This window comes from Curcuma longa, chromosome 4, assembly GCF_044706935.1.
Source record: "Curcuma longa cultivar G26 ecotype Majalengka, Jawa Barat chromosome 4, ITB_CL_G26_1.1, whole genome shotgun sequence".
Lineage (NCBI taxonomy): Eukaryota > Viridiplantae > Streptophyta > Magnoliopsida > Zingiberales > Zingiberaceae > Curcuma > Curcuma longa.
In genome coordinates, this window is record NC_133864.1 from 14527712 (window position 1) to 14545358 (window position 17647).

Below are 17647 nucleotides of genomic sequence, written 5' to 3' on the forward strand. Positions count from 1 at the left end.
GCACGGGCTACCAGGAGCGGAAGCCTAATTCGACTGCCTCTTCAGAAAACCCCTCTGAATTTTAAAATTTACAAAATGAAATATTTATTTCGAGTAAATTAAATTAATAGTAGTATATTAGGGTTTGAATCTTCCCACTCTAATTCTATCCCTCTAATTACTACCAATGCTCCTGACTAGGCCTCAACCTGTCCTTTCCCGGCCATTGCTCGCTGAGCTCTGTACTTCTCTCCTCCAAACGTGCCTGCGGACTGACAACATCTCCGCCGGCAGATCTGTTCATGCTCATGTCATCAAAGCCGGTCTCCAACCCGGCGTCTACTTCGCCAACAATCTCATCCACTTCTACTCCAAGTTCGGATTTTTCGGCGATGCCCACCTTGTGTTCGACGAGATGCCCCTGAAGAATATTTTCTCCTGGAACTCATTGCTGTCCATGTACGCCAAAGCCGGCATGACTCAGGTGGCGAACAACGTGTTCGACAAAATGCCTGAGAGGGACTCTGTTTCTTGGACCACAATGATCGTGGGATCTAATCAGGTGGGAGATTTTGAGCGAGCTGTTGGCTTGTTTCTGGAGATGCTTTGCTTCGGAGTTCCACCTTCTCACTTCACATTCACAAATGTGCTCTCGTCGTGTGCGGCCCTTGGGGCGTTAGATATTGGTAGGAAGGTGCACTCTTTTGTGGTGAAGCTTGGCCTTAGTAGTGTTGTTCCAGTTGCTAATTGCCTTATTAACATGTATGGGAAGTCGAGGGATGCAGTGACAGCAAAGGCTGTTTTTAATAGGATGAGATTGAGGAGTGTGTCGAGTTGGAATTCAATGATTACCTTGTATGCTCAATCTGGAAGGATGGATCTTGCTCTTGACCAACTTGAACAGATGGAAGAACGCAGCATTGTTACTTGGAATGCAATGATCGCAGGGTACAATCAGAACGACATGAACCAGGAGGCACTGGAATTCTTCACGCGGATGCTTAAAGACCAATCGGCAGCCCCTGATACCTTCACGTTTACCAGTGCTCTTTCTGCATGTGGATACCTTGCAAGGTTGGATGTGGGGAAGCAAATTCATTCCCACATTATAAGAACCGAACGGTCTCTCCATATGCATCTTGTAAATGCTTTGATCTCTATGTACTCCAAATCAGGTGGGGTTGAAATTGCTCGAAGGCTTGTTGAACAAACAGTGGCTGCTGATCTCAATGTAATATCCTTCACTGCACTTCTTGAGGGTTACATTAAGCTTGGAGATTTGCAACCAGCTAGAGAAATCTTTGAGCTGATGAAAAATCGTGATGTTATTGCTTGGACTGCTATGATTGTTGGGTATGAGCAAAATGGTTTTAATAGTGAAGCTATGGACCTCTTCAGGTTGATGCTTGACAAAGGCCCTAAGCCAAACAATTACACATTGGCCGCAGTACTAAGTATCTGTTCTACTTTGGCATCTTTAGACAATGGAAAGCAAATTCATTGCAAAGCTATCAAATCCTGGAACTTGTCTGTTTCAGTAAACAATGCCCTTATTACAATGTATGCTAAATCAGGAAGCATCACAGGAGCTAGAAGAGTGTTTGATCAGGTATGCCAACTTAAAGAAACAGTCTCATGGACTTCAATGGTCATCGCATTAGCTCAACATGGTCTTGGAGAAGAAGCTATAACCTTGTTTGAAGAGATGATCAACACAGGTGTGAAGCCTGACCATATAACCTATGTCGGTGTCATCTCAGCCTGTACACATGCAGGACTGGTAGAACAAGGCAAGCAATATTTTCAGCAGATGCAGACAAAACATCTGATCCAACCCACACAAAGCCATTATTCATGCATGATCGATCTCTTTGCACGTGCCGGTTTACTTCAGGAAGCACAAGAATTCATCAAACATATGCCTATAGATCCAGATGATATAGCATGGGGTTCTCTTCTGGCCGCTTGTAAAGTTCACAAAGATGCAGAGCTGGCAAAGATTGCTGCAGAAAGATTACTAGCCACTAATCCTGACAATAGTGGTGCTTACTCTGCACTTGCTAACGTCTATTCTGCATGTGGAAGATGGAATGATGCTGCTAAGATTTGGAAATCAATGAAGGACAAAGGAGTGAGGAAAGAACAAGGATTCAGCTGGATGTACTTAAAGAATAAGGTTCATGTCTTTGGCGCTGATGACGGATTGCACCCACAGAGATATGAAATTTATCAGATGGCTGCAAAGCTCTGGAAAGAGATTAAGAAAGCAGGTTTTGTTCCAGATACACAATCTGTGTTGCATGACATAGATGAGGAGTTGAAGGAGCAATTACTAAGTCGTCACAGTGAAAAACTTGCTATAGCTTTCGGTTTGATCAGTACACCTGAGAACACTACTCTAAGGATTATGAAAAACCTAAGAGTTTGTAATGATTGTCACTCTGCAATAAAGTTTATATCCAAAGTTGTAGGAAGGGAAATTATTGTGAGAGATGCTACTCGCTTTCACCATTTTAGAGATGGTTTTTGCTCGTGCAGAGATTTCTGGTAGAATGTAAAATATTTTGGCACATGGAGATAATCTTTTATGTATTTAGATATGTGGCACATTGAGTAAAAAAATAAAAGAAACAGACTCAAATTATCAATATTGAGATTTGAAATTCTCAATTTTTATGTATGTAATATTTATATATGATTATTAATCATTGAGATTAAATGTGTTAAATAGTAGTACATCCTACCCAATGAGCATACATATACACAATACACTTAATAAAACATGAACATGAGTAATTCTTTTATGGTGAAAACGCTTTAGTGGTCACTTAATGACGCTACAATGCTCATATCGTCCATCCAAAAACTGATATGTATACATGGGGAGAGAATGATATTAATTTATGAGTCGCAGAGGATAACGAAGTAGTTTTGAGTTAGAATTACTTGAAGGACCTTCACCCTTCATATTGGTTATATCACTTCCTATTTCTGCTCTTTAGTTCCATATATATAGGCCTGGAAGAGGCTATCTCAAGCCTCATCCAAGTTTATCATCATGCAGAAACAATCATGACATGTTTACAGTTCGTATACAAATTTATTTGATCAATCACATGTACAATAAGCATTCAGTAAGATACGTAGGACGATATGGTTAACACCTATAAATTACTTCATATGATCATTCTTTGATGATCTCAGGTCTGATTTGCTCTTGTTCGGGTGTATTTTCTTTACAATTCTGAAAACATTCCACCTTATCTTTCCTTCTTTTGCCTGCACCGTCTCTCGTTTCTCTTTGCTCGACTTCATCTCCTCCATGCAGAGTTTCTTCGCGACGTAGATTTCTGCAATGTCGCGCCCTGCAAAAGCCATGACTAACACTGTTTGTTCCAGTGGAGCTACTGTTGCATGAGTTGTGAGACTGAGAATGAGGGAGGACTTTATAGGAGGAAGAATGGGAAGCTACTTGGATTGGCTGGCAAGATTGCGGAAATAAGACAACTTGCTTAACAAGGAAGTACACCACAGTGGACTGGTCAAAACTCAATAGTTTATAAGAACTAAGAACAAGCCAAATGATAAATTTTGCTAATTGGCTTGGTTACTAAATACAAGGGTAATTAGTTTGGTATTAATGTTTAATAAATACATCATTTACTCTGGATTTTGTAATAATTCCATCAGAGAGAGAATTTATGACTAAGTTTTTGACCAAGTTCTCAAAATATTACTTCCACATCATATTTTATTGATATCGTATTATTTTGGCACTTCATTGATTGTAAGTATTCTATTTTTTGGCACATGGAGATAATCTTTTATTTATTTAGATATGTGGCTCGGCAGATGCAGTGGAGTAATGGAAGATCCAGGCCTAACAAAGAACATCTAGGCTTAGAATAAATCAAAGCAAACAGGGAAATGCTAGAAAGCTTAAGATTGGATTCTAGATTGAAATCCAAAATGTTAGGATTCTAAGATATATATGGTCACTCATGTAAAAGCTACTTTTGGAAAGTAATACAGAAAATTTCTGCTAAGTTGAGCCTTGACTCGTAAGATGCAATGGAAACATATTGAGAAGGAACAGTTTGAGCCATTCCTAAAATAAGTTGGTTTAATTTAATCATGCACTTTTTGATGTGATAATACATAGAACATTATTTGAATCAGGCTGAGACATGATCATGTAAGCTGTGACCAGTATAACTCAACCAAAACTATCTAGTGTGATCTTTCCTTGAATGGTTCTAGGTTCATCTGAATAGTACTTCAGTAACCAGCTGGTAAACCTCCTTTTCTAGGGTCACTCACAGCAGTGAGTTGGCCGAAAGAAACCCTTCCATCTCTATGGGCCGATGACTTCCCCGGGTGGTGGACAATAAACTGACAAATTGTGCCACCAGCAAGGCCTTGAAGAACATGACCCTTCTTTTGCAAGGCTGCTCTTGTTGCAGCGGGGACTTCAAAGTGGCCTCCTGTTACTGTTGTCCAATTCTCAAACTGAACCACGTTTGGTATTAGCTACAAAAGCAGAAAAACAAAGAATCCCAATGAGATAGCATATAATCCATTTCATGCTGTGGTAGATAAACATTTTGGAGGAAAGGAAAAACAAAAAGGTTTCAATCTACCAAAGTCGCTTTTGTAGGCTAACCTGATGATACGATCTAGGTGCTAGAACTGAAGATAAAGGATCCATTCCCTTCACAAAATGATTCAGAAATACTTGGGCAGTCCCAGCAATGATCATACCCCCACCACTTGCACCCACCACAGCTTTCAATTGTGCATCCTGCAAAGCAATAAATGAAGATTTTATAAAATAAAATTGGTTCACAGTTGACACTGCCAACAGTTCTACCAATTAACTCATTATATACATATATTTTGAATTGATGGTATAGTTAAGATAATGTTTACCTGCCAAATACTGTCACTATATGAATTATGAAACAAAAAAAGGTAGAATAAAATGAAAAATGAAAATGCACATCAAAATGTAAATCACTAATCGCATCGTTATCATACAATTTAACCACACAAATCATTGTTCACCACAGTTCTTGAAAAGCAGGTAGCCCAAACTAAATTTCTAATACTTTGTATGTTGAATTAGATTAAGCTTTGACCATAAATGTCATACCTCAACCACAATTGTAGGTGCCATCGAAGATAATGGTCTTTTTAGTGGTCTAATAAAGTTTGCAGGAGCTGGTGGCAGAACATTGGTCGAAAAATTACCAGGGATGGAAAAATCATCCATTTCATTGTTGAGCAATATACCAGTGCTAGGTGACAAAATCTGTGATCCAAAGTATGAGTTGACAGTAGTGGTCATTGAAACTGCATTTCTCTCACGGTCGACAATGCTTAAATGACTGGTTCCATGATCACTGATAATGTTCCACCTAGATATTTGTACCACAGATAATAAGTATCTAATATCTCAATCAGTATCTCAACTTTCAAAAGAATGCACAAATGAGTTTCTGTGAATTATGAGAAGCAAAATACAAGAAATTTGGTAAAAAAAAAAGGAGATACAAAAATGTTACCTTTCTGAGGTAAGAAAGCATATAGATGTAATTTAAAAATCTTAGTTACGTCAGTCCCAAAAAGAATCAATGATCCTCTATCTAAACATGGTTTAGGTGTTAACATTGCAGTACCATCAAACAACCACTTGCAGAATGTTAATAGAAAGACAGATTTTACAATAGGAGAAGTTGCTGCTTATTGATCAAGAAATCAATTTTAGACTTAATTCTCAAAGTATGACATCCTGTATTTGCTCCCAGTAAAGCTCATGTTTAATCTCATGGGTGTGAGCAGAAGAGTGCTCATATCTCACCGGTTCAGTTAATATGACATTAAAATACACTTGTAAAAAAAAATGAGATCCTATTTGCCATGGTCAAAGCTAAACATCATGCGCGTAAGCAGCAGAAATGTGCTGAAATCTCAATATTTGACAGTCCAAAAATGTGAAAACTAATTGACCAAACAAAAAAAATGTCAACTGTATCAAATACAAACCCCTTCAAAATGCACAATAATAATCTTTTCTTTGTCTTCCAGCTTTGCCTCATTAATTTTGTGCAACCTCTACTTTATTAATGGGAAATTAAACACAGTACGGCAAACAAACTCTGCATGTAATTTCTCATGTGAGAAAATCAAGCTACCAACAAAAGTACGGGAATGAAATGTGAGCCCACATGCACATTACTGAGTGACATTGCAATTCAAAACTCAACTTAGCAGACATGATGCAATTCGTAAATCAGAAAACCTTACATTGCATGTGTTTCTATTAAGGTTTCACCCTCGATTCATTGGAGTTCAAGATGTACCAACCCTAGGTTTTGAATGTTTGTTATTTTCTGTAAATGAAAAGATGTTAAAGTGAACATACTTCAAAGTTACCATGTTATATGAACTGAACTACCAACTACTGAAAGCTGCTTTATGTATTTCAGCTTACCTTCCACCATAATAATCAGGAGGAAATGTCTTGTTATCAAATATGGTTTTTCTCAATTCTTCTGCAAACTTAGGAGAAAGCATATCTGAAAGAACTTGAGTGACATTCTGAAAGTCAGGATCGCCAAGATTCATTCTTATGGCAAACATATGTTTCAGTGACTCAATAAATCGATGAAGTCCAAGAGAGCCAGAAACACCAGATGGAATTCTATATTGAGCAAGAATATTTAATATCTGTGCCACAAGGAAAACAAAGAAAGGATAAAGGATACGTTTATTACATGAAAGAACTAAAGAATCCTACTGCTTTGGCAAACAAAAAGCATTCTGCCCAGATTTTTCATTGTTAATTTCATGATCTGATCCTAAAAGCTCTGATGTTCAAGAGCTATTAGGTGAACTCAACTTATAAAGAAACCTTGGTTGGATAGTCCACAAGCTTACTCCTAGAGGCTGGTTATTGATTAGGCATTTTAAACACTTTCATTTAATAGTAACTTGAACTTATTCTTTAACATCGTTTTGTGTAGCTTCTTTGTGCAAGTGATCTTATTTTGACATGCTACTTGATTGAGTATAAAAGCAAAGCATATCATATGGAAAATTGGCAAAAGCACAACTAAATTCTGAGATGCCAAAGCAGTTGACTTCTGGAGAAAATTTTAGTTATTCCGACTAGTTTGATAAATTAATGATTACATTCAACCTAGAAAATTGCAACAAAAATCTACAACATTTTGCCAATTTTGGTACTGTATTTACCAAATATGAACCATTGTGTCCTCTATGATTTTTATTGATTGTCACTGCAAAATGACACAGAAGGAGAAAAAGGTTAATTAACAAATAGCTAAATGTAGAATCAATTCTCTCAGCTGTTTGGAATACATTTTAAGTAACTAGAGGTACATGGCCATTAAGTTCATGGAAATGCCATTTAAAGAATAACGTCAAATAATACATAGGGGTCAGATCCCTAATATCGGAAACTTATGTCCGGATGCCAAATTGCTTGAGATAACAAGCAGTGGTATGTACTAACCTCTATGTGCCTATTAGATGAAAATTGAATTTTTAACAATTTAGCTGGAAACACAGATTTACATAGTACTTACAAGTATGATTCCAGCACCACCAGATGAAGGAGGTGGCATACCCAAGATGTTTAGTCCCATGAATTTACCAGATACAACCTTCTTCACTTTTACTCTATATCTCTCCAAGTCTTCTTTTGTTAATATCCCTCCAGACTTTTGCACATCTGTAATTAAATTAACTCCAACTGGACCATTATAAAGCACATCTGGTCCGTGTTTAGATATTTCTTTCAAAGTATCAGCAAGTCTTTTATTATAACACACATCTCCCACTTGCAGGAGGCTTCCATTTGATGTAAAAATGTCAAACAGTCCTTTATTTGCAAAAATGCCTAATTTTGTTCTGTTCATTTGAAAATACAAATATGGAGATATTTTGAATCCTCTGTCAGCAATCTGTGCTGCTGGCATCACCAGTCTGTCCCATGGAAGTTTTCCATAATGCTTCCAAGCCTCATGCAAGCCTGCAACTTCCCCTGGAACAGCTATTGAGAGAGCACCACTTCCTTTAAGTGTAGCATTTCCAGCATACATATTCTGCAAGCATCGGCAAAGAAAAAAAATATTCCTTTTGAACAGAAACTTTTAAAATGCAATTCTCTTAATATTCATTTGAACTATGAAGTGGAAATTTGTAGAAGCCATATGCAAGAGAGAAATAAAGTACACTGAGTTTCCACACTGCGAATGAAGTTGACTAAAGAGTTTACTAAAAGCTTGATTATAGTTCTAGCCTCCAGCTCAATAAACCAGTTTGAACCAGAAGTTCAAAATATTGGTTGTGCTCTTTTGGAGCTCGGGCATTAAACTAAGATTTTATGGTATTGTATTGATTCAATTTGGATTTCTACATGAAAATAAAGTGCTAAATGACATGAATTGATTGCAATTATGAAATATTGTATATTTGGACAATTAATTCTAATTTCTGTGATTTTGCGGTAAATTTTGCATTAATTAATTTTAACTCTTTGTAGGACTCAAGTGGAACCGCATTCGAGCCAAATTGGGACCGAGTCAAGCCATGATTGATAAATTCTATTGACCAAAAACTTCATGATCAAGATTAGGGTTTGATTGGAGCTGAAACCATGTTAATTGGAGCTAAATTGGTTGAGTTGGGTCGCACTTGGGCTAACTCAGGCTGAACCAGCTAGACAAGCCGGCTGTGAACAGTGCAGATTCAAAAACCCAGTTATAAAGAGAAGTGAACAGTGTTTTGACGCGAACACTGTAGCGTAGTTACTGTAGCACCTTCGTCCCGCTTGGTTTTAGCTTAGTTTTCTTCGTTTTCTTCGGCGATTTTCGAGATCTTCTTCTTCCAGATCATTTTCCAGCTTCTAGAGTAAGATTACAAGCCGAGTTTGGGATCAATCGTGGACGGGATTGCACGGCGAGGGTTTTGCCAGATTCTCTGTTCCGCGGCGAGTTTCAGCTGATTATTCTTTGATCCAACCTAATCGGAGCAATCACACCATTCGGAGGGGTTCTCTGAAGGATAGTGAGGGTTCCTGAGCATTGGAGAGATTTTGATTTGAAGGATCTCAAGCTGATAATCTAAATCTGTATTGGCTCTGTTCGGAGAAGATTCTGAGGGTTTCTGAATTTTCACTGATTTAATCCGATTGCAGATCAATCCAAGCTTGGTTTGATAGTCTTTTCTCTTGGATTTCTGATGGTTTCCTCAGATCTAGTGTGACGGCTAGATTGGAGAAAGAATTGGAAGGGAAGAACCGAAATACTTAGTTTTCCTTGTTTCTGTCCATTTCATTTCTGTAAATCTCATTTCTGTAAATTGAACGTTTGATGTTGATCTTGAATTCGGTTGATTGATTAATTCATCACTTTGATTAGTTTGTTTTGGGTTGTTTAAGTGATTTCCTTGTTGAATGTTCAGATTCCATTAGGTTCAATCCTTAGGCCAAGTTCTGAAACGTAACTGTTCTGTTTCAATAATGTTACTGTTCACCGTATCAGTATTTTGATCAGAGAACTTATCAGCTCATTTGGTAGCTTAAGTGTTAGTTTCATTTGATAGATAATTGCATGTAATTGTTAGATTGCATTTGTGGTTTGTAAGCTAGGTTGGTTTCGTTATTAATTCCAATGCTTGTCTTAGTTAATTTGTTATGCATTGCATTTCACATTTTAGATGTTGATTTTAATCAATTGTTAGAATTTTGAGAATTGTATTTTAGATTCACAACCGTTAGTTGAATTCTGATTTCCTACAAATAGAGAGAGTTGAATTTCGAATTTCATAAATTGAGTTGATTTGCATTTTCAGTTTATTTAGATACTTTAAAGTGCATTTTCAGATTAGTAAATTGCATTTCTCATTTGTTTTCTGATTTTAATTTTCATTTATGTTGAACAACATCAAAACCCCCATCTATATTTGAAAAACCCAAAAATAACGACATCTTAGCTTGATTCATACAACTTCTCTACTAGTCCTTGGAAAATACGACTCGTGGCCCCTATATTACGTTTGTTTGTGAGCTAAGGGTTTTCGATTATAAATTTTAATTTGAGGCTCATTCGTGACACTAGTTGTGGGCTTATCATCCCACGATCATCTGAGGAGGTAGATGAGAAGCTGCATATCACGACGGAGGAGGGCATTCGACCTTTTCCACTTCAACAACTTCGTCTGTCTGTCGGGGCTGGCAGTAATAGAAACGCAACAATCCTCAAGTCAATCACGAAGATACTTTCCATGATCTAATAACTAATTTAGCATCAGCTTTTACAAATATAGTAAAACTGTATATATAGTTTTAATTCTTCTTTCAGTGTTTTACCGCATCATCACACTTGTGAGGGATTCACCTACTTTCAAGATGATCAACATGTTATAGTCAACTGAAATCATTTTCAACTAACAAATATTACATTTTGCGATAAAGATTTCACCAAGTTGGCTTCTTAGAAAGTATAATGCATTTCAGAGTCTTCAAAGAGAAAGGGACAAGACGTAGGGTGGTCAGCATATCTACTCCTTCATGACAATAATTCAGATCACGCGTAGACTCTTTAAAGAAAAAGGATCCATGCTTTAACAGTGCTATGCTTTAAACATCAATAGGGCATTCGTACTTTTGTTCATCTCTGACAGTCAGAAATCGTTAAATTGAATTATTCAGTGTGGAGATAAAAAAGCTTTAATGAACCCGACGTGAATCGAACACGCAACCTTCTGATCTGGAGTCAGACGCGCTACCATTGCGCCACGGATCCACAGACATTTAGTCTTAAAATTTAACTAATATATAGTATGTTCATATTTCTCTCTCTCTCTCTTTTTTTTTTTAAAATCGCTTCTAATGAGAAAGAATTTTTTTTTATTTTTCAATAAATAAAAGAAAATCTCAACTTATCACCTGGCATGAAAATAATAATACTGAATGTATAACTTCTGGCAAAATCGAGCTATAAGGAGATATATGGAGGTTCAAATATCTTTCACTAAATTATCATATTCTAAAATTCAAAATGAATCTTGTAGTTCAATTGAAGATATGTATTTTGCAAAGGAGGCTTTGAATATTGTAATATTCAGATATGAGAGCATTATAGACTTCCTCCCTGTATTGAAGTAAATGAAATAATTTTCATAAAATTTATTATCTTTCAATCATGAAATATAAACAGCGAATGCATTACCTGGGGGTGTGTTTGGAGGTAAGTTATCATGCATAACTTTCATAATATGATTATCAGTTAATGTAATCATATAACTAAATTATAGAGAATAATACCGTATAATTTCGCTGTTCGATTGGTAATGTAATAAAAATTTATTTGTTTGAAAATTTTAGTGTATAAGTTAGTTTAAATTTTTAGGGAATAAAATATATAATAATAACTTTTATTATTAATAGTGATATATATAAACCAATCGCGATTGAATTTCTCATTAACCTTGGGAAAAAAATCTGGCTCTTCCGAGGTAATCACATTGCAGCTGGATTCCCGTTAACCCTAGAACAAAGCTCTTCCGAGGTAATCGCACCGCAGTTGGATTCTCATTAACCCCATAATAAATAAAACCTCGCTCTTACAAGTTAATTGCATTCTGGATTTATAATCATACTGACTGTTTGTTAATGTGGTAAGCATAGACTCGCTCAACTAGCTCATTACCTAAACTAAACCAAACAAGGTTAAATAATATAATCTTATAATCAAAATTATCAACAATAATCTTGAACCAAACGATATTGGATGAACACGATTAAATAATATATAACCTTGTAATCAAGATTATTAACGATAATCTTGAACCAAATGCAGGTATTGGATGAAATTTATCGCCAGAGCAGATCACTTCTGCATTCTGTTCAGGCAGCTCGTTGCCGACAAAAATTCACAAACAAGTTGACACTTGAGCACAGTTTCACTTATTGCTCAAGTTTCTTCCCAGATTACTCTCAAGATTTTTGCAGTTTTGAAACAACAGTATGAATAAATAGCTTCTACAACTGAAATAAACACGTTATAATCATAATCATAAAATGTTATTCCAGTGTCAGAAAGTTTATGTTGAAAACAAAGATTGATCTGTTACTGAAAGTAGTCTGGCAAGACAAACGGTTGGGTGACTTCTTAGACCAATATGGTTTACAGGTAGATTTTCAAATGACAATAAAAAAAGAATTTATTTGTGTCTCTCTTTAAATTAATCTAGAATTTATTGTTTTCCATCTGAAAGTCTGTTTGTATCAAATAAATCATGCTTCTCCAGAAACCTAAAAATGGTTTCCTTTGGAATTTTGATGTTTCTTGATTCCTAGTTGGACTGCTCTGAGTCAGTCATATTGCTTATGGAACTTCTCTTCCATTCAGATGCTACATATGTCTGGCTGATTATGAAAATGGAAAATAACATTTTCCATTAAACCTGCTTTAAATCCAATTCAATGAAAAAGGTAGAAATCGATAGGACCAATTCAGTTTCAAAACACCGGAGAAATCAAAGATTGACTTATAAAGTTTATGTAAACTGTTGCTCTTAAAATTCATCTCTGTGAATTCTGCATCACTTTGGGAGGCAAACATCACTTTGGCATACTCTAGAGATCAATTGATAATACCTGGATCTTCTCAGCTGAGGTTAGTTCTAATTAGACCACTAACGAACACCTTTACTGGTCCCTAAATCAAACAAATCATTATGATGACTCCAGAAACCATATCTCACATACTGAAACTTTCTTCCTTCAAGAAAATAACAAACATTCAAATTTTTGTTTTTAGCACATATCAAACTGTTAAATATGAACAAAATTGTTGCCCTCAATGTTATGTTTTATTCGCATGGATGTCAGTAAATGGATGAACTATCCTCGACACCAAAACAAAGCGCACTGAAAGTAATAACTGGATCAATTGCAAAACTTTCCAGAAGTACATTTGGACATTGCTCTAAGCCAGCGTCAAATTTCCTAGCTGACGTTATGGAATGAATCAATAATGGCATCAGTGAGGTATTCGCATTTGGCAAGAGAGAGTCCAGCCAAAGATATTCTTCCGTCCTTGGTCATGTAAACATGCCACTTGTTGGTCATATTATCGCTCTAACAACAAAAAAAAAAAAAAAAGAGTACAACATGAGATGTTGTCATGTGATGTATGGTTTTTAATCTGGAAAAAATGTACAAGAAATGCTAGTTTAATTATGGCATTATGAGATATTAGAATATTAGTACCTGTGCTTTGTTTAAGCCAGTGTAGGAGAACATGCCAATTTGCTTAAGGATAAAAGACCAGTCCTTGCCGCTTTTATCTTTCTGAATGAGATTCTCGTAGAGTCTTTGCCGGACGTTCTTTATTCGTCCAGCCATTATTTTCATCTCCTCTTTCCATTCACTGAAAAGGTTTGGGTCTCCAACAACATTGGCAACTATCCTAGCACCGTGAACAGGAGGATTGGAATACATTGGCCGGGCTAGTCTTTTGAGCTGGCTTTTCACCCTGATTATAGAAGGTGAAACAGATGAAATAGGAGGTAGAACTAACTTTAGGTGTATAGCACACAACACACCTTACTGCAGCATCTGAAGATGAACAAACTACATTTATAGCTCCAATCCTTTCCGCATACAAACCTAAATTTTTACTGTAAGACTGCGCAACGAAAAGCTCCATGCCACGTTTGACAAATAGTCTAACGGAATATGCATCTTCATCGAGGCTTCCACTAGCAAAACCCTAGAAGTTTGTTTCACGACTCAACATAATTTGAGCTTTGAAAAGGAAAGGAAATTTGTAAAACAAGATTACCTGATATGCAACGTCAAAGAATGGAATGTGATTCTTCTCTTGAATGACATCAGCAATCTTTTCCCATTGCTCAGGAGTTGGGTCAATTCCTGTTGGATTGTGGGCGCATCCATGTAGTAGGACAAAAGATCCATCTGGTGCTGCCTAAAGCAGAGAGAAATTGATTATCTTACTAAAAGGTACATGGAAACAAACAAGCATTAAGTATTCATACTAGGAAAGAGAGAACTCGTATGTATTAAACATACTAAAAAGCCCAAAATTATTCCAATAAAAAACGAAAATAAAACAAAAAAAACCTACTATATATAATTTAATTAACTCAATGGTCCTTCCTCTGAAAGCACCAAACTATACAAGTGGATGGTGGGGCTTATACACCACCAGACATTGTGATGATACAATAATATGGAGAGAGAGAGAAAGGGTGTACCTATACATTTAGAACTAAGTTAAAATTAAAAATGCAATTGCCAAGAAGACTCAACAAGACTGATAAACCAAGATCACTAGTAACATAATTCAAGGATTACAAATACCAACTACACTAAAAAAACAAAAAACAAAAAAAACGGTATTGAGAGATCGTTTCTATCATTGGATACCATTTGGAGTCTAAAATGCTAAAACAAACAAAAAGAATGTCTCCAAAATGTATCAATCAGATGCTGAATGCAGAGCTGGAAGCAACAAAGAATGACTATAAAACATGAGAAAGTTTAATGGCTTTCAAAACATTCAAATTGTAAAAAAAAAAAAAACTCATTAAATTTTCTAAAATGACATCGTCATTTGATCACCAAATGACTGAATGTTTATATGTGAAGCAGATCAAGGTTCCAGCATATGACAAAAAAAATCATTACCTTAATGTCTGCTACCATTCCATCAAAGTCTAATCCAACTGTCCTAGGGTCATAATAGCGATATTCAGACCAGGGAACCCTAGCATCATTGAAAATGTTCCTGTGATTACCTGTTAGCCATATAAAAAATTTATTAAAATCATGTCATATTGGTCATCCCTCTATTTACATTCTAAGAAAATGTAAAATTTGTTCACCCCAAGTTGGAGAGGATATCAAAACTTTTGAATCAGGAAAATATCTTTGTATAAATGCTGCTGCAAGGCGAAGAGACCCCGTCCCTGAAAGCCCTTGAACAGTTGCTAGCTGAACAATCAAAGCTAATAGTCTGTTAGGAAAACACCAAGACAAATTTAAATGAACTCTCTCTAGTTTTGCACAAAACCTATGTCAAGACTCACACATGGAGGTTAATATGCCATGGTACCAATTAGTTGCAACCCAAAATTTTGAAAATTAGCTACTGCTTGCAGCCAGACTTACCAATGCTAGCTTAGATTGCTGTACTAAATACCAGGTACGCCAAGAAACAAGAGATTTACTATATCGCAAAGATCTATTTTCTTAACATCAATACTGGAGAATGAAAAGTTTAAATAAATGATCAAAATGATATGAGACATACCCTTCCTTCCTTGATTACAGGATTATCTACTCCTAGTAATAAATCTGCAGTCGCTTTATTAAAGGCAGCTAAACCTTCAATAGGAAGATACTGCAATGCCAAGAATTAACCAAAAATCAGAAAAAATTATTGTCAGCAATGACAACACAAGAAAATTGAATTAACAAAAAATATAATATACCTCCTTGTTTTCTCCTCCTTCCAGCATTAGCTTTTCTGCCTATGAGGTGAAATGGCAATATGTACATTTTAGTCACTAAATATAAGTAATTACTAAAAGATCTCCAATTTGTAATCGATAGCACAAAGATCAGTGAGAGAACAGCACTTTATAGGATGTGTGTTTATAATACATTAGAAAAGAAACTAATGAAAATTATTAAGCAACAATTTTTACCTTCTTAACTACATTTAGCACATAGGGTTGAAGTTCTTCTGTCCTGTAAGCTCCAACACCAAGGTTAAGTTTCAGATCACTTGTGTCAGCTCTGAATGCCTCAGAAACCCCAAGGATAGGATCTGGAGGAGCCATGGTAACACCCTCAAAACGAGAAGAACTAACTGCGACAGCCATACTGACTCGAGTGAAAACCTGAAATTTTCAAAAGTTGACTATTGTGTTCCAGGTACAGTAAATATTAATACCAAGGGTAAAAGTGACTATTGAATTTGAATCTGAGGACCAAAAGATATACTCTTCCGGTTTCTGATGTTTTTACAGAATTTTCACTTCATGATCTTTTCTAATGTCAACTGCAAGCTGTTGAAACAAATTGTTTCATTTCTGAATATTCCGAGTTTCACTTATGCCACACTTCCTCAGGCTGGTACAAAATAATTATAACATTGAGAACACATCGTTTCAGCATGCACTGTCCTTATATATCACAAGTAGTTGTACCATATTCAGATCGGCAAACACAAGGTACATGGTGGCTTCAAAAAGAGTGAAAATGGTTAACTAGAAGAATAGCACATGTAATGTTGGCAAAACTTTCTAACTTCTTTGTGGGGTATTTGAGAACAATAATAAAAAGGCAAGCGATCGCAACAGGTCATCAGATTTTTAAATAGACACAGTCCAATTAAGAAAGCACATAATGCCACGCACAGGGAGTAGTGTATAAATTGCAAATGCATATGACCTCAATTTATGTCTAGCAGAATTCTGAGATGAAAGCATTAAGAAATTCCAAAGCAAGCATAGACCTATTAGCAGTATTGCTGAACAAATATATTCAATAGGTTCATGCAAAATTAAAATTTTGTAATGCTTGATAAATGAAGAAATAGCTGTCAGCATCTTGAATAAATCATGCTAAGATTGTTTGTCCAAGTCCAAGAAAAACACGTGCGTATCACAGAGAACAGTCAAGTAAGTTAAGCAGGAAAGCTTTCATGCACTTAAGCAAATACGATTAGGAATTGAACGACTATAGTACATCGTTTTTACTCGTACCATCTTAGACTACTATATAAGATCCTCATCGCATGTCATTACCAAACATAAATAGTTATTTTTCCCAAAAATGTATATGTACATAAATAGTTATTTTTCCCTAAAATGTATATGTTTCTTTAAGTATATCTCAACCTCTCCAAATGAGTCCAAATTGTCAAGAGAGGACAAGGAAACAAGAAACAGTTGACAGTAACATGCTCACAAAAAAGCTAACTACAAGTGGAACTTAAGCCAGAATTTAAGCTGCAATAGGTAACCTGGCGAGATCAAAGAGAAAATGATCATACCTTCCCCTTGAAAAGGAGATCCGCATGTTTCTTTCCGAATCCAATCCGCTGCTGAAATAGCGAAGCGATTCAGCAACCAGCACAAAACTTGACCTCAAGAAAATCAAGTAGCGAACTCCGATCCAGAAAAAAAACAACAACAAGAGAATCGAAAGCCTAAACCTTGGGGTTCCCCCGAAGGGACACTAAGGAGGCAGATGGCACAGAGATAGCGACGGAAGCTACGTTCGAAGCCATTCGATCTGATGAGGAGAAGAAAAAAAGGGATCGAATCACATTCCTGAACAAGGACGATAATAAGAATAAACAGAAGAGGAAAGGATTTCGATCGGTAACCTCAGTAAAATCGAAAGGAAGAGACAGGAGGTGCGATAAGATCGCCTGAGTGGATCTCTTTCCACCCGACTATCAATTTGGGCCCCCTTAAGTACAGTGAATGCCGTGGCGTGATATTTAATTCGACTTAATTCCTTTAAATCTATTTGTGGTTTTTAATTTATTGGAAATACACCACAAGCTGTCACGGTGTCTTCAAATGAATATTATTAAAA

At 36.2% G+C, this 17647-nt stretch overlaps 3 protein-coding genes and 1 non-coding gene across 5 annotated transcripts; 1 reads left to right on the forward strand and 3 right to left on the reverse strand.

The window, feature by feature from the left end:
• Nucleotides 1-166: 166 nt before the first annotated feature.
• Nucleotides 167-2605, forward strand: LOC141827892 (pentatricopeptide repeat-containing protein At2g22070). Its single transcript, XM_074715232.1, has one exon. It carries the CDS (start codon nt 167-169, stop codon nt 2528-2530), a length of 2364 nt encoding a protein of 787 aa, XP_074571333.1. The 3' UTR covers nt 2531-2605.
• Nucleotides 2606-3936: 1331 nt separating this feature from the next.
• Nucleotides 3937-8318, reverse strand: LOC141827895 (glutathione hydrolase 1-like). The gene is made up of 5 exons (XM_074715237.1): nt 7590-8318; nt 6473-6708; nt 5132-5396; nt 4643-4780; nt 3937-4509 (listed from the first exon to the last, which is right to left on the reverse strand). The coding sequence occupies exons 1-5, from the start codon at nt 8103-8105 to the stop codon at nt 4258-4260; spliced, it is 1407 nt and encodes a 468-aa protein (XP_074571338.1). The 5' UTR covers nt 8106-8318; the 3' UTR covers nt 3937-4257.
• A 2421-nt stretch (nt 8319-10739) lies between these two features.
• Nucleotides 10740-10811, reverse strand: TRNAW-CCA (transfer RNA tryptophan (anticodon CCA)). The gene has a single exon. It is a non-coding gene; the product is annotated as a tRNA-Trp (tRNA).
• Nucleotides 10812-12775: 1964 nt separating this feature from the next.
• Nucleotides 12776-17529, reverse strand: LOC141827896 (aspartate aminotransferase, chloroplastic). Of its 2 annotated transcripts, none has more exons than XM_074715239.1 (12): nt 17433-17529; nt 17259-17338; nt 17097-17144; nt 15745-15939; nt 15529-15567; nt 15348-15437; nt 14920-15028; nt 14723-14832; nt 13857-14000; nt 13618-13784; nt 13283-13547; nt 12776-13150 (listed from the first exon to the last, which is right to left on the reverse strand). In XM_074715239.1, exons 2-12 carry the CDS (start codon nt 17331-17333, stop codon nt 13019-13021), a joined length of 1374 nt encoding a protein of 457 aa, XP_074571340.1. In that variant the 5' UTR covers nt 17334-17338; nt 17433-17529; the 3' UTR covers nt 12776-13018. The 2 variants fall into 2 exon arrangements, with proteins under 2 accessions (XP_074571340.1, XP_074571339.1); XM_074715238.1 differs by having other exon boundaries at nt 17097-17147.
• Nucleotides 17530-17647: the final 118 nt, after the last annotated feature.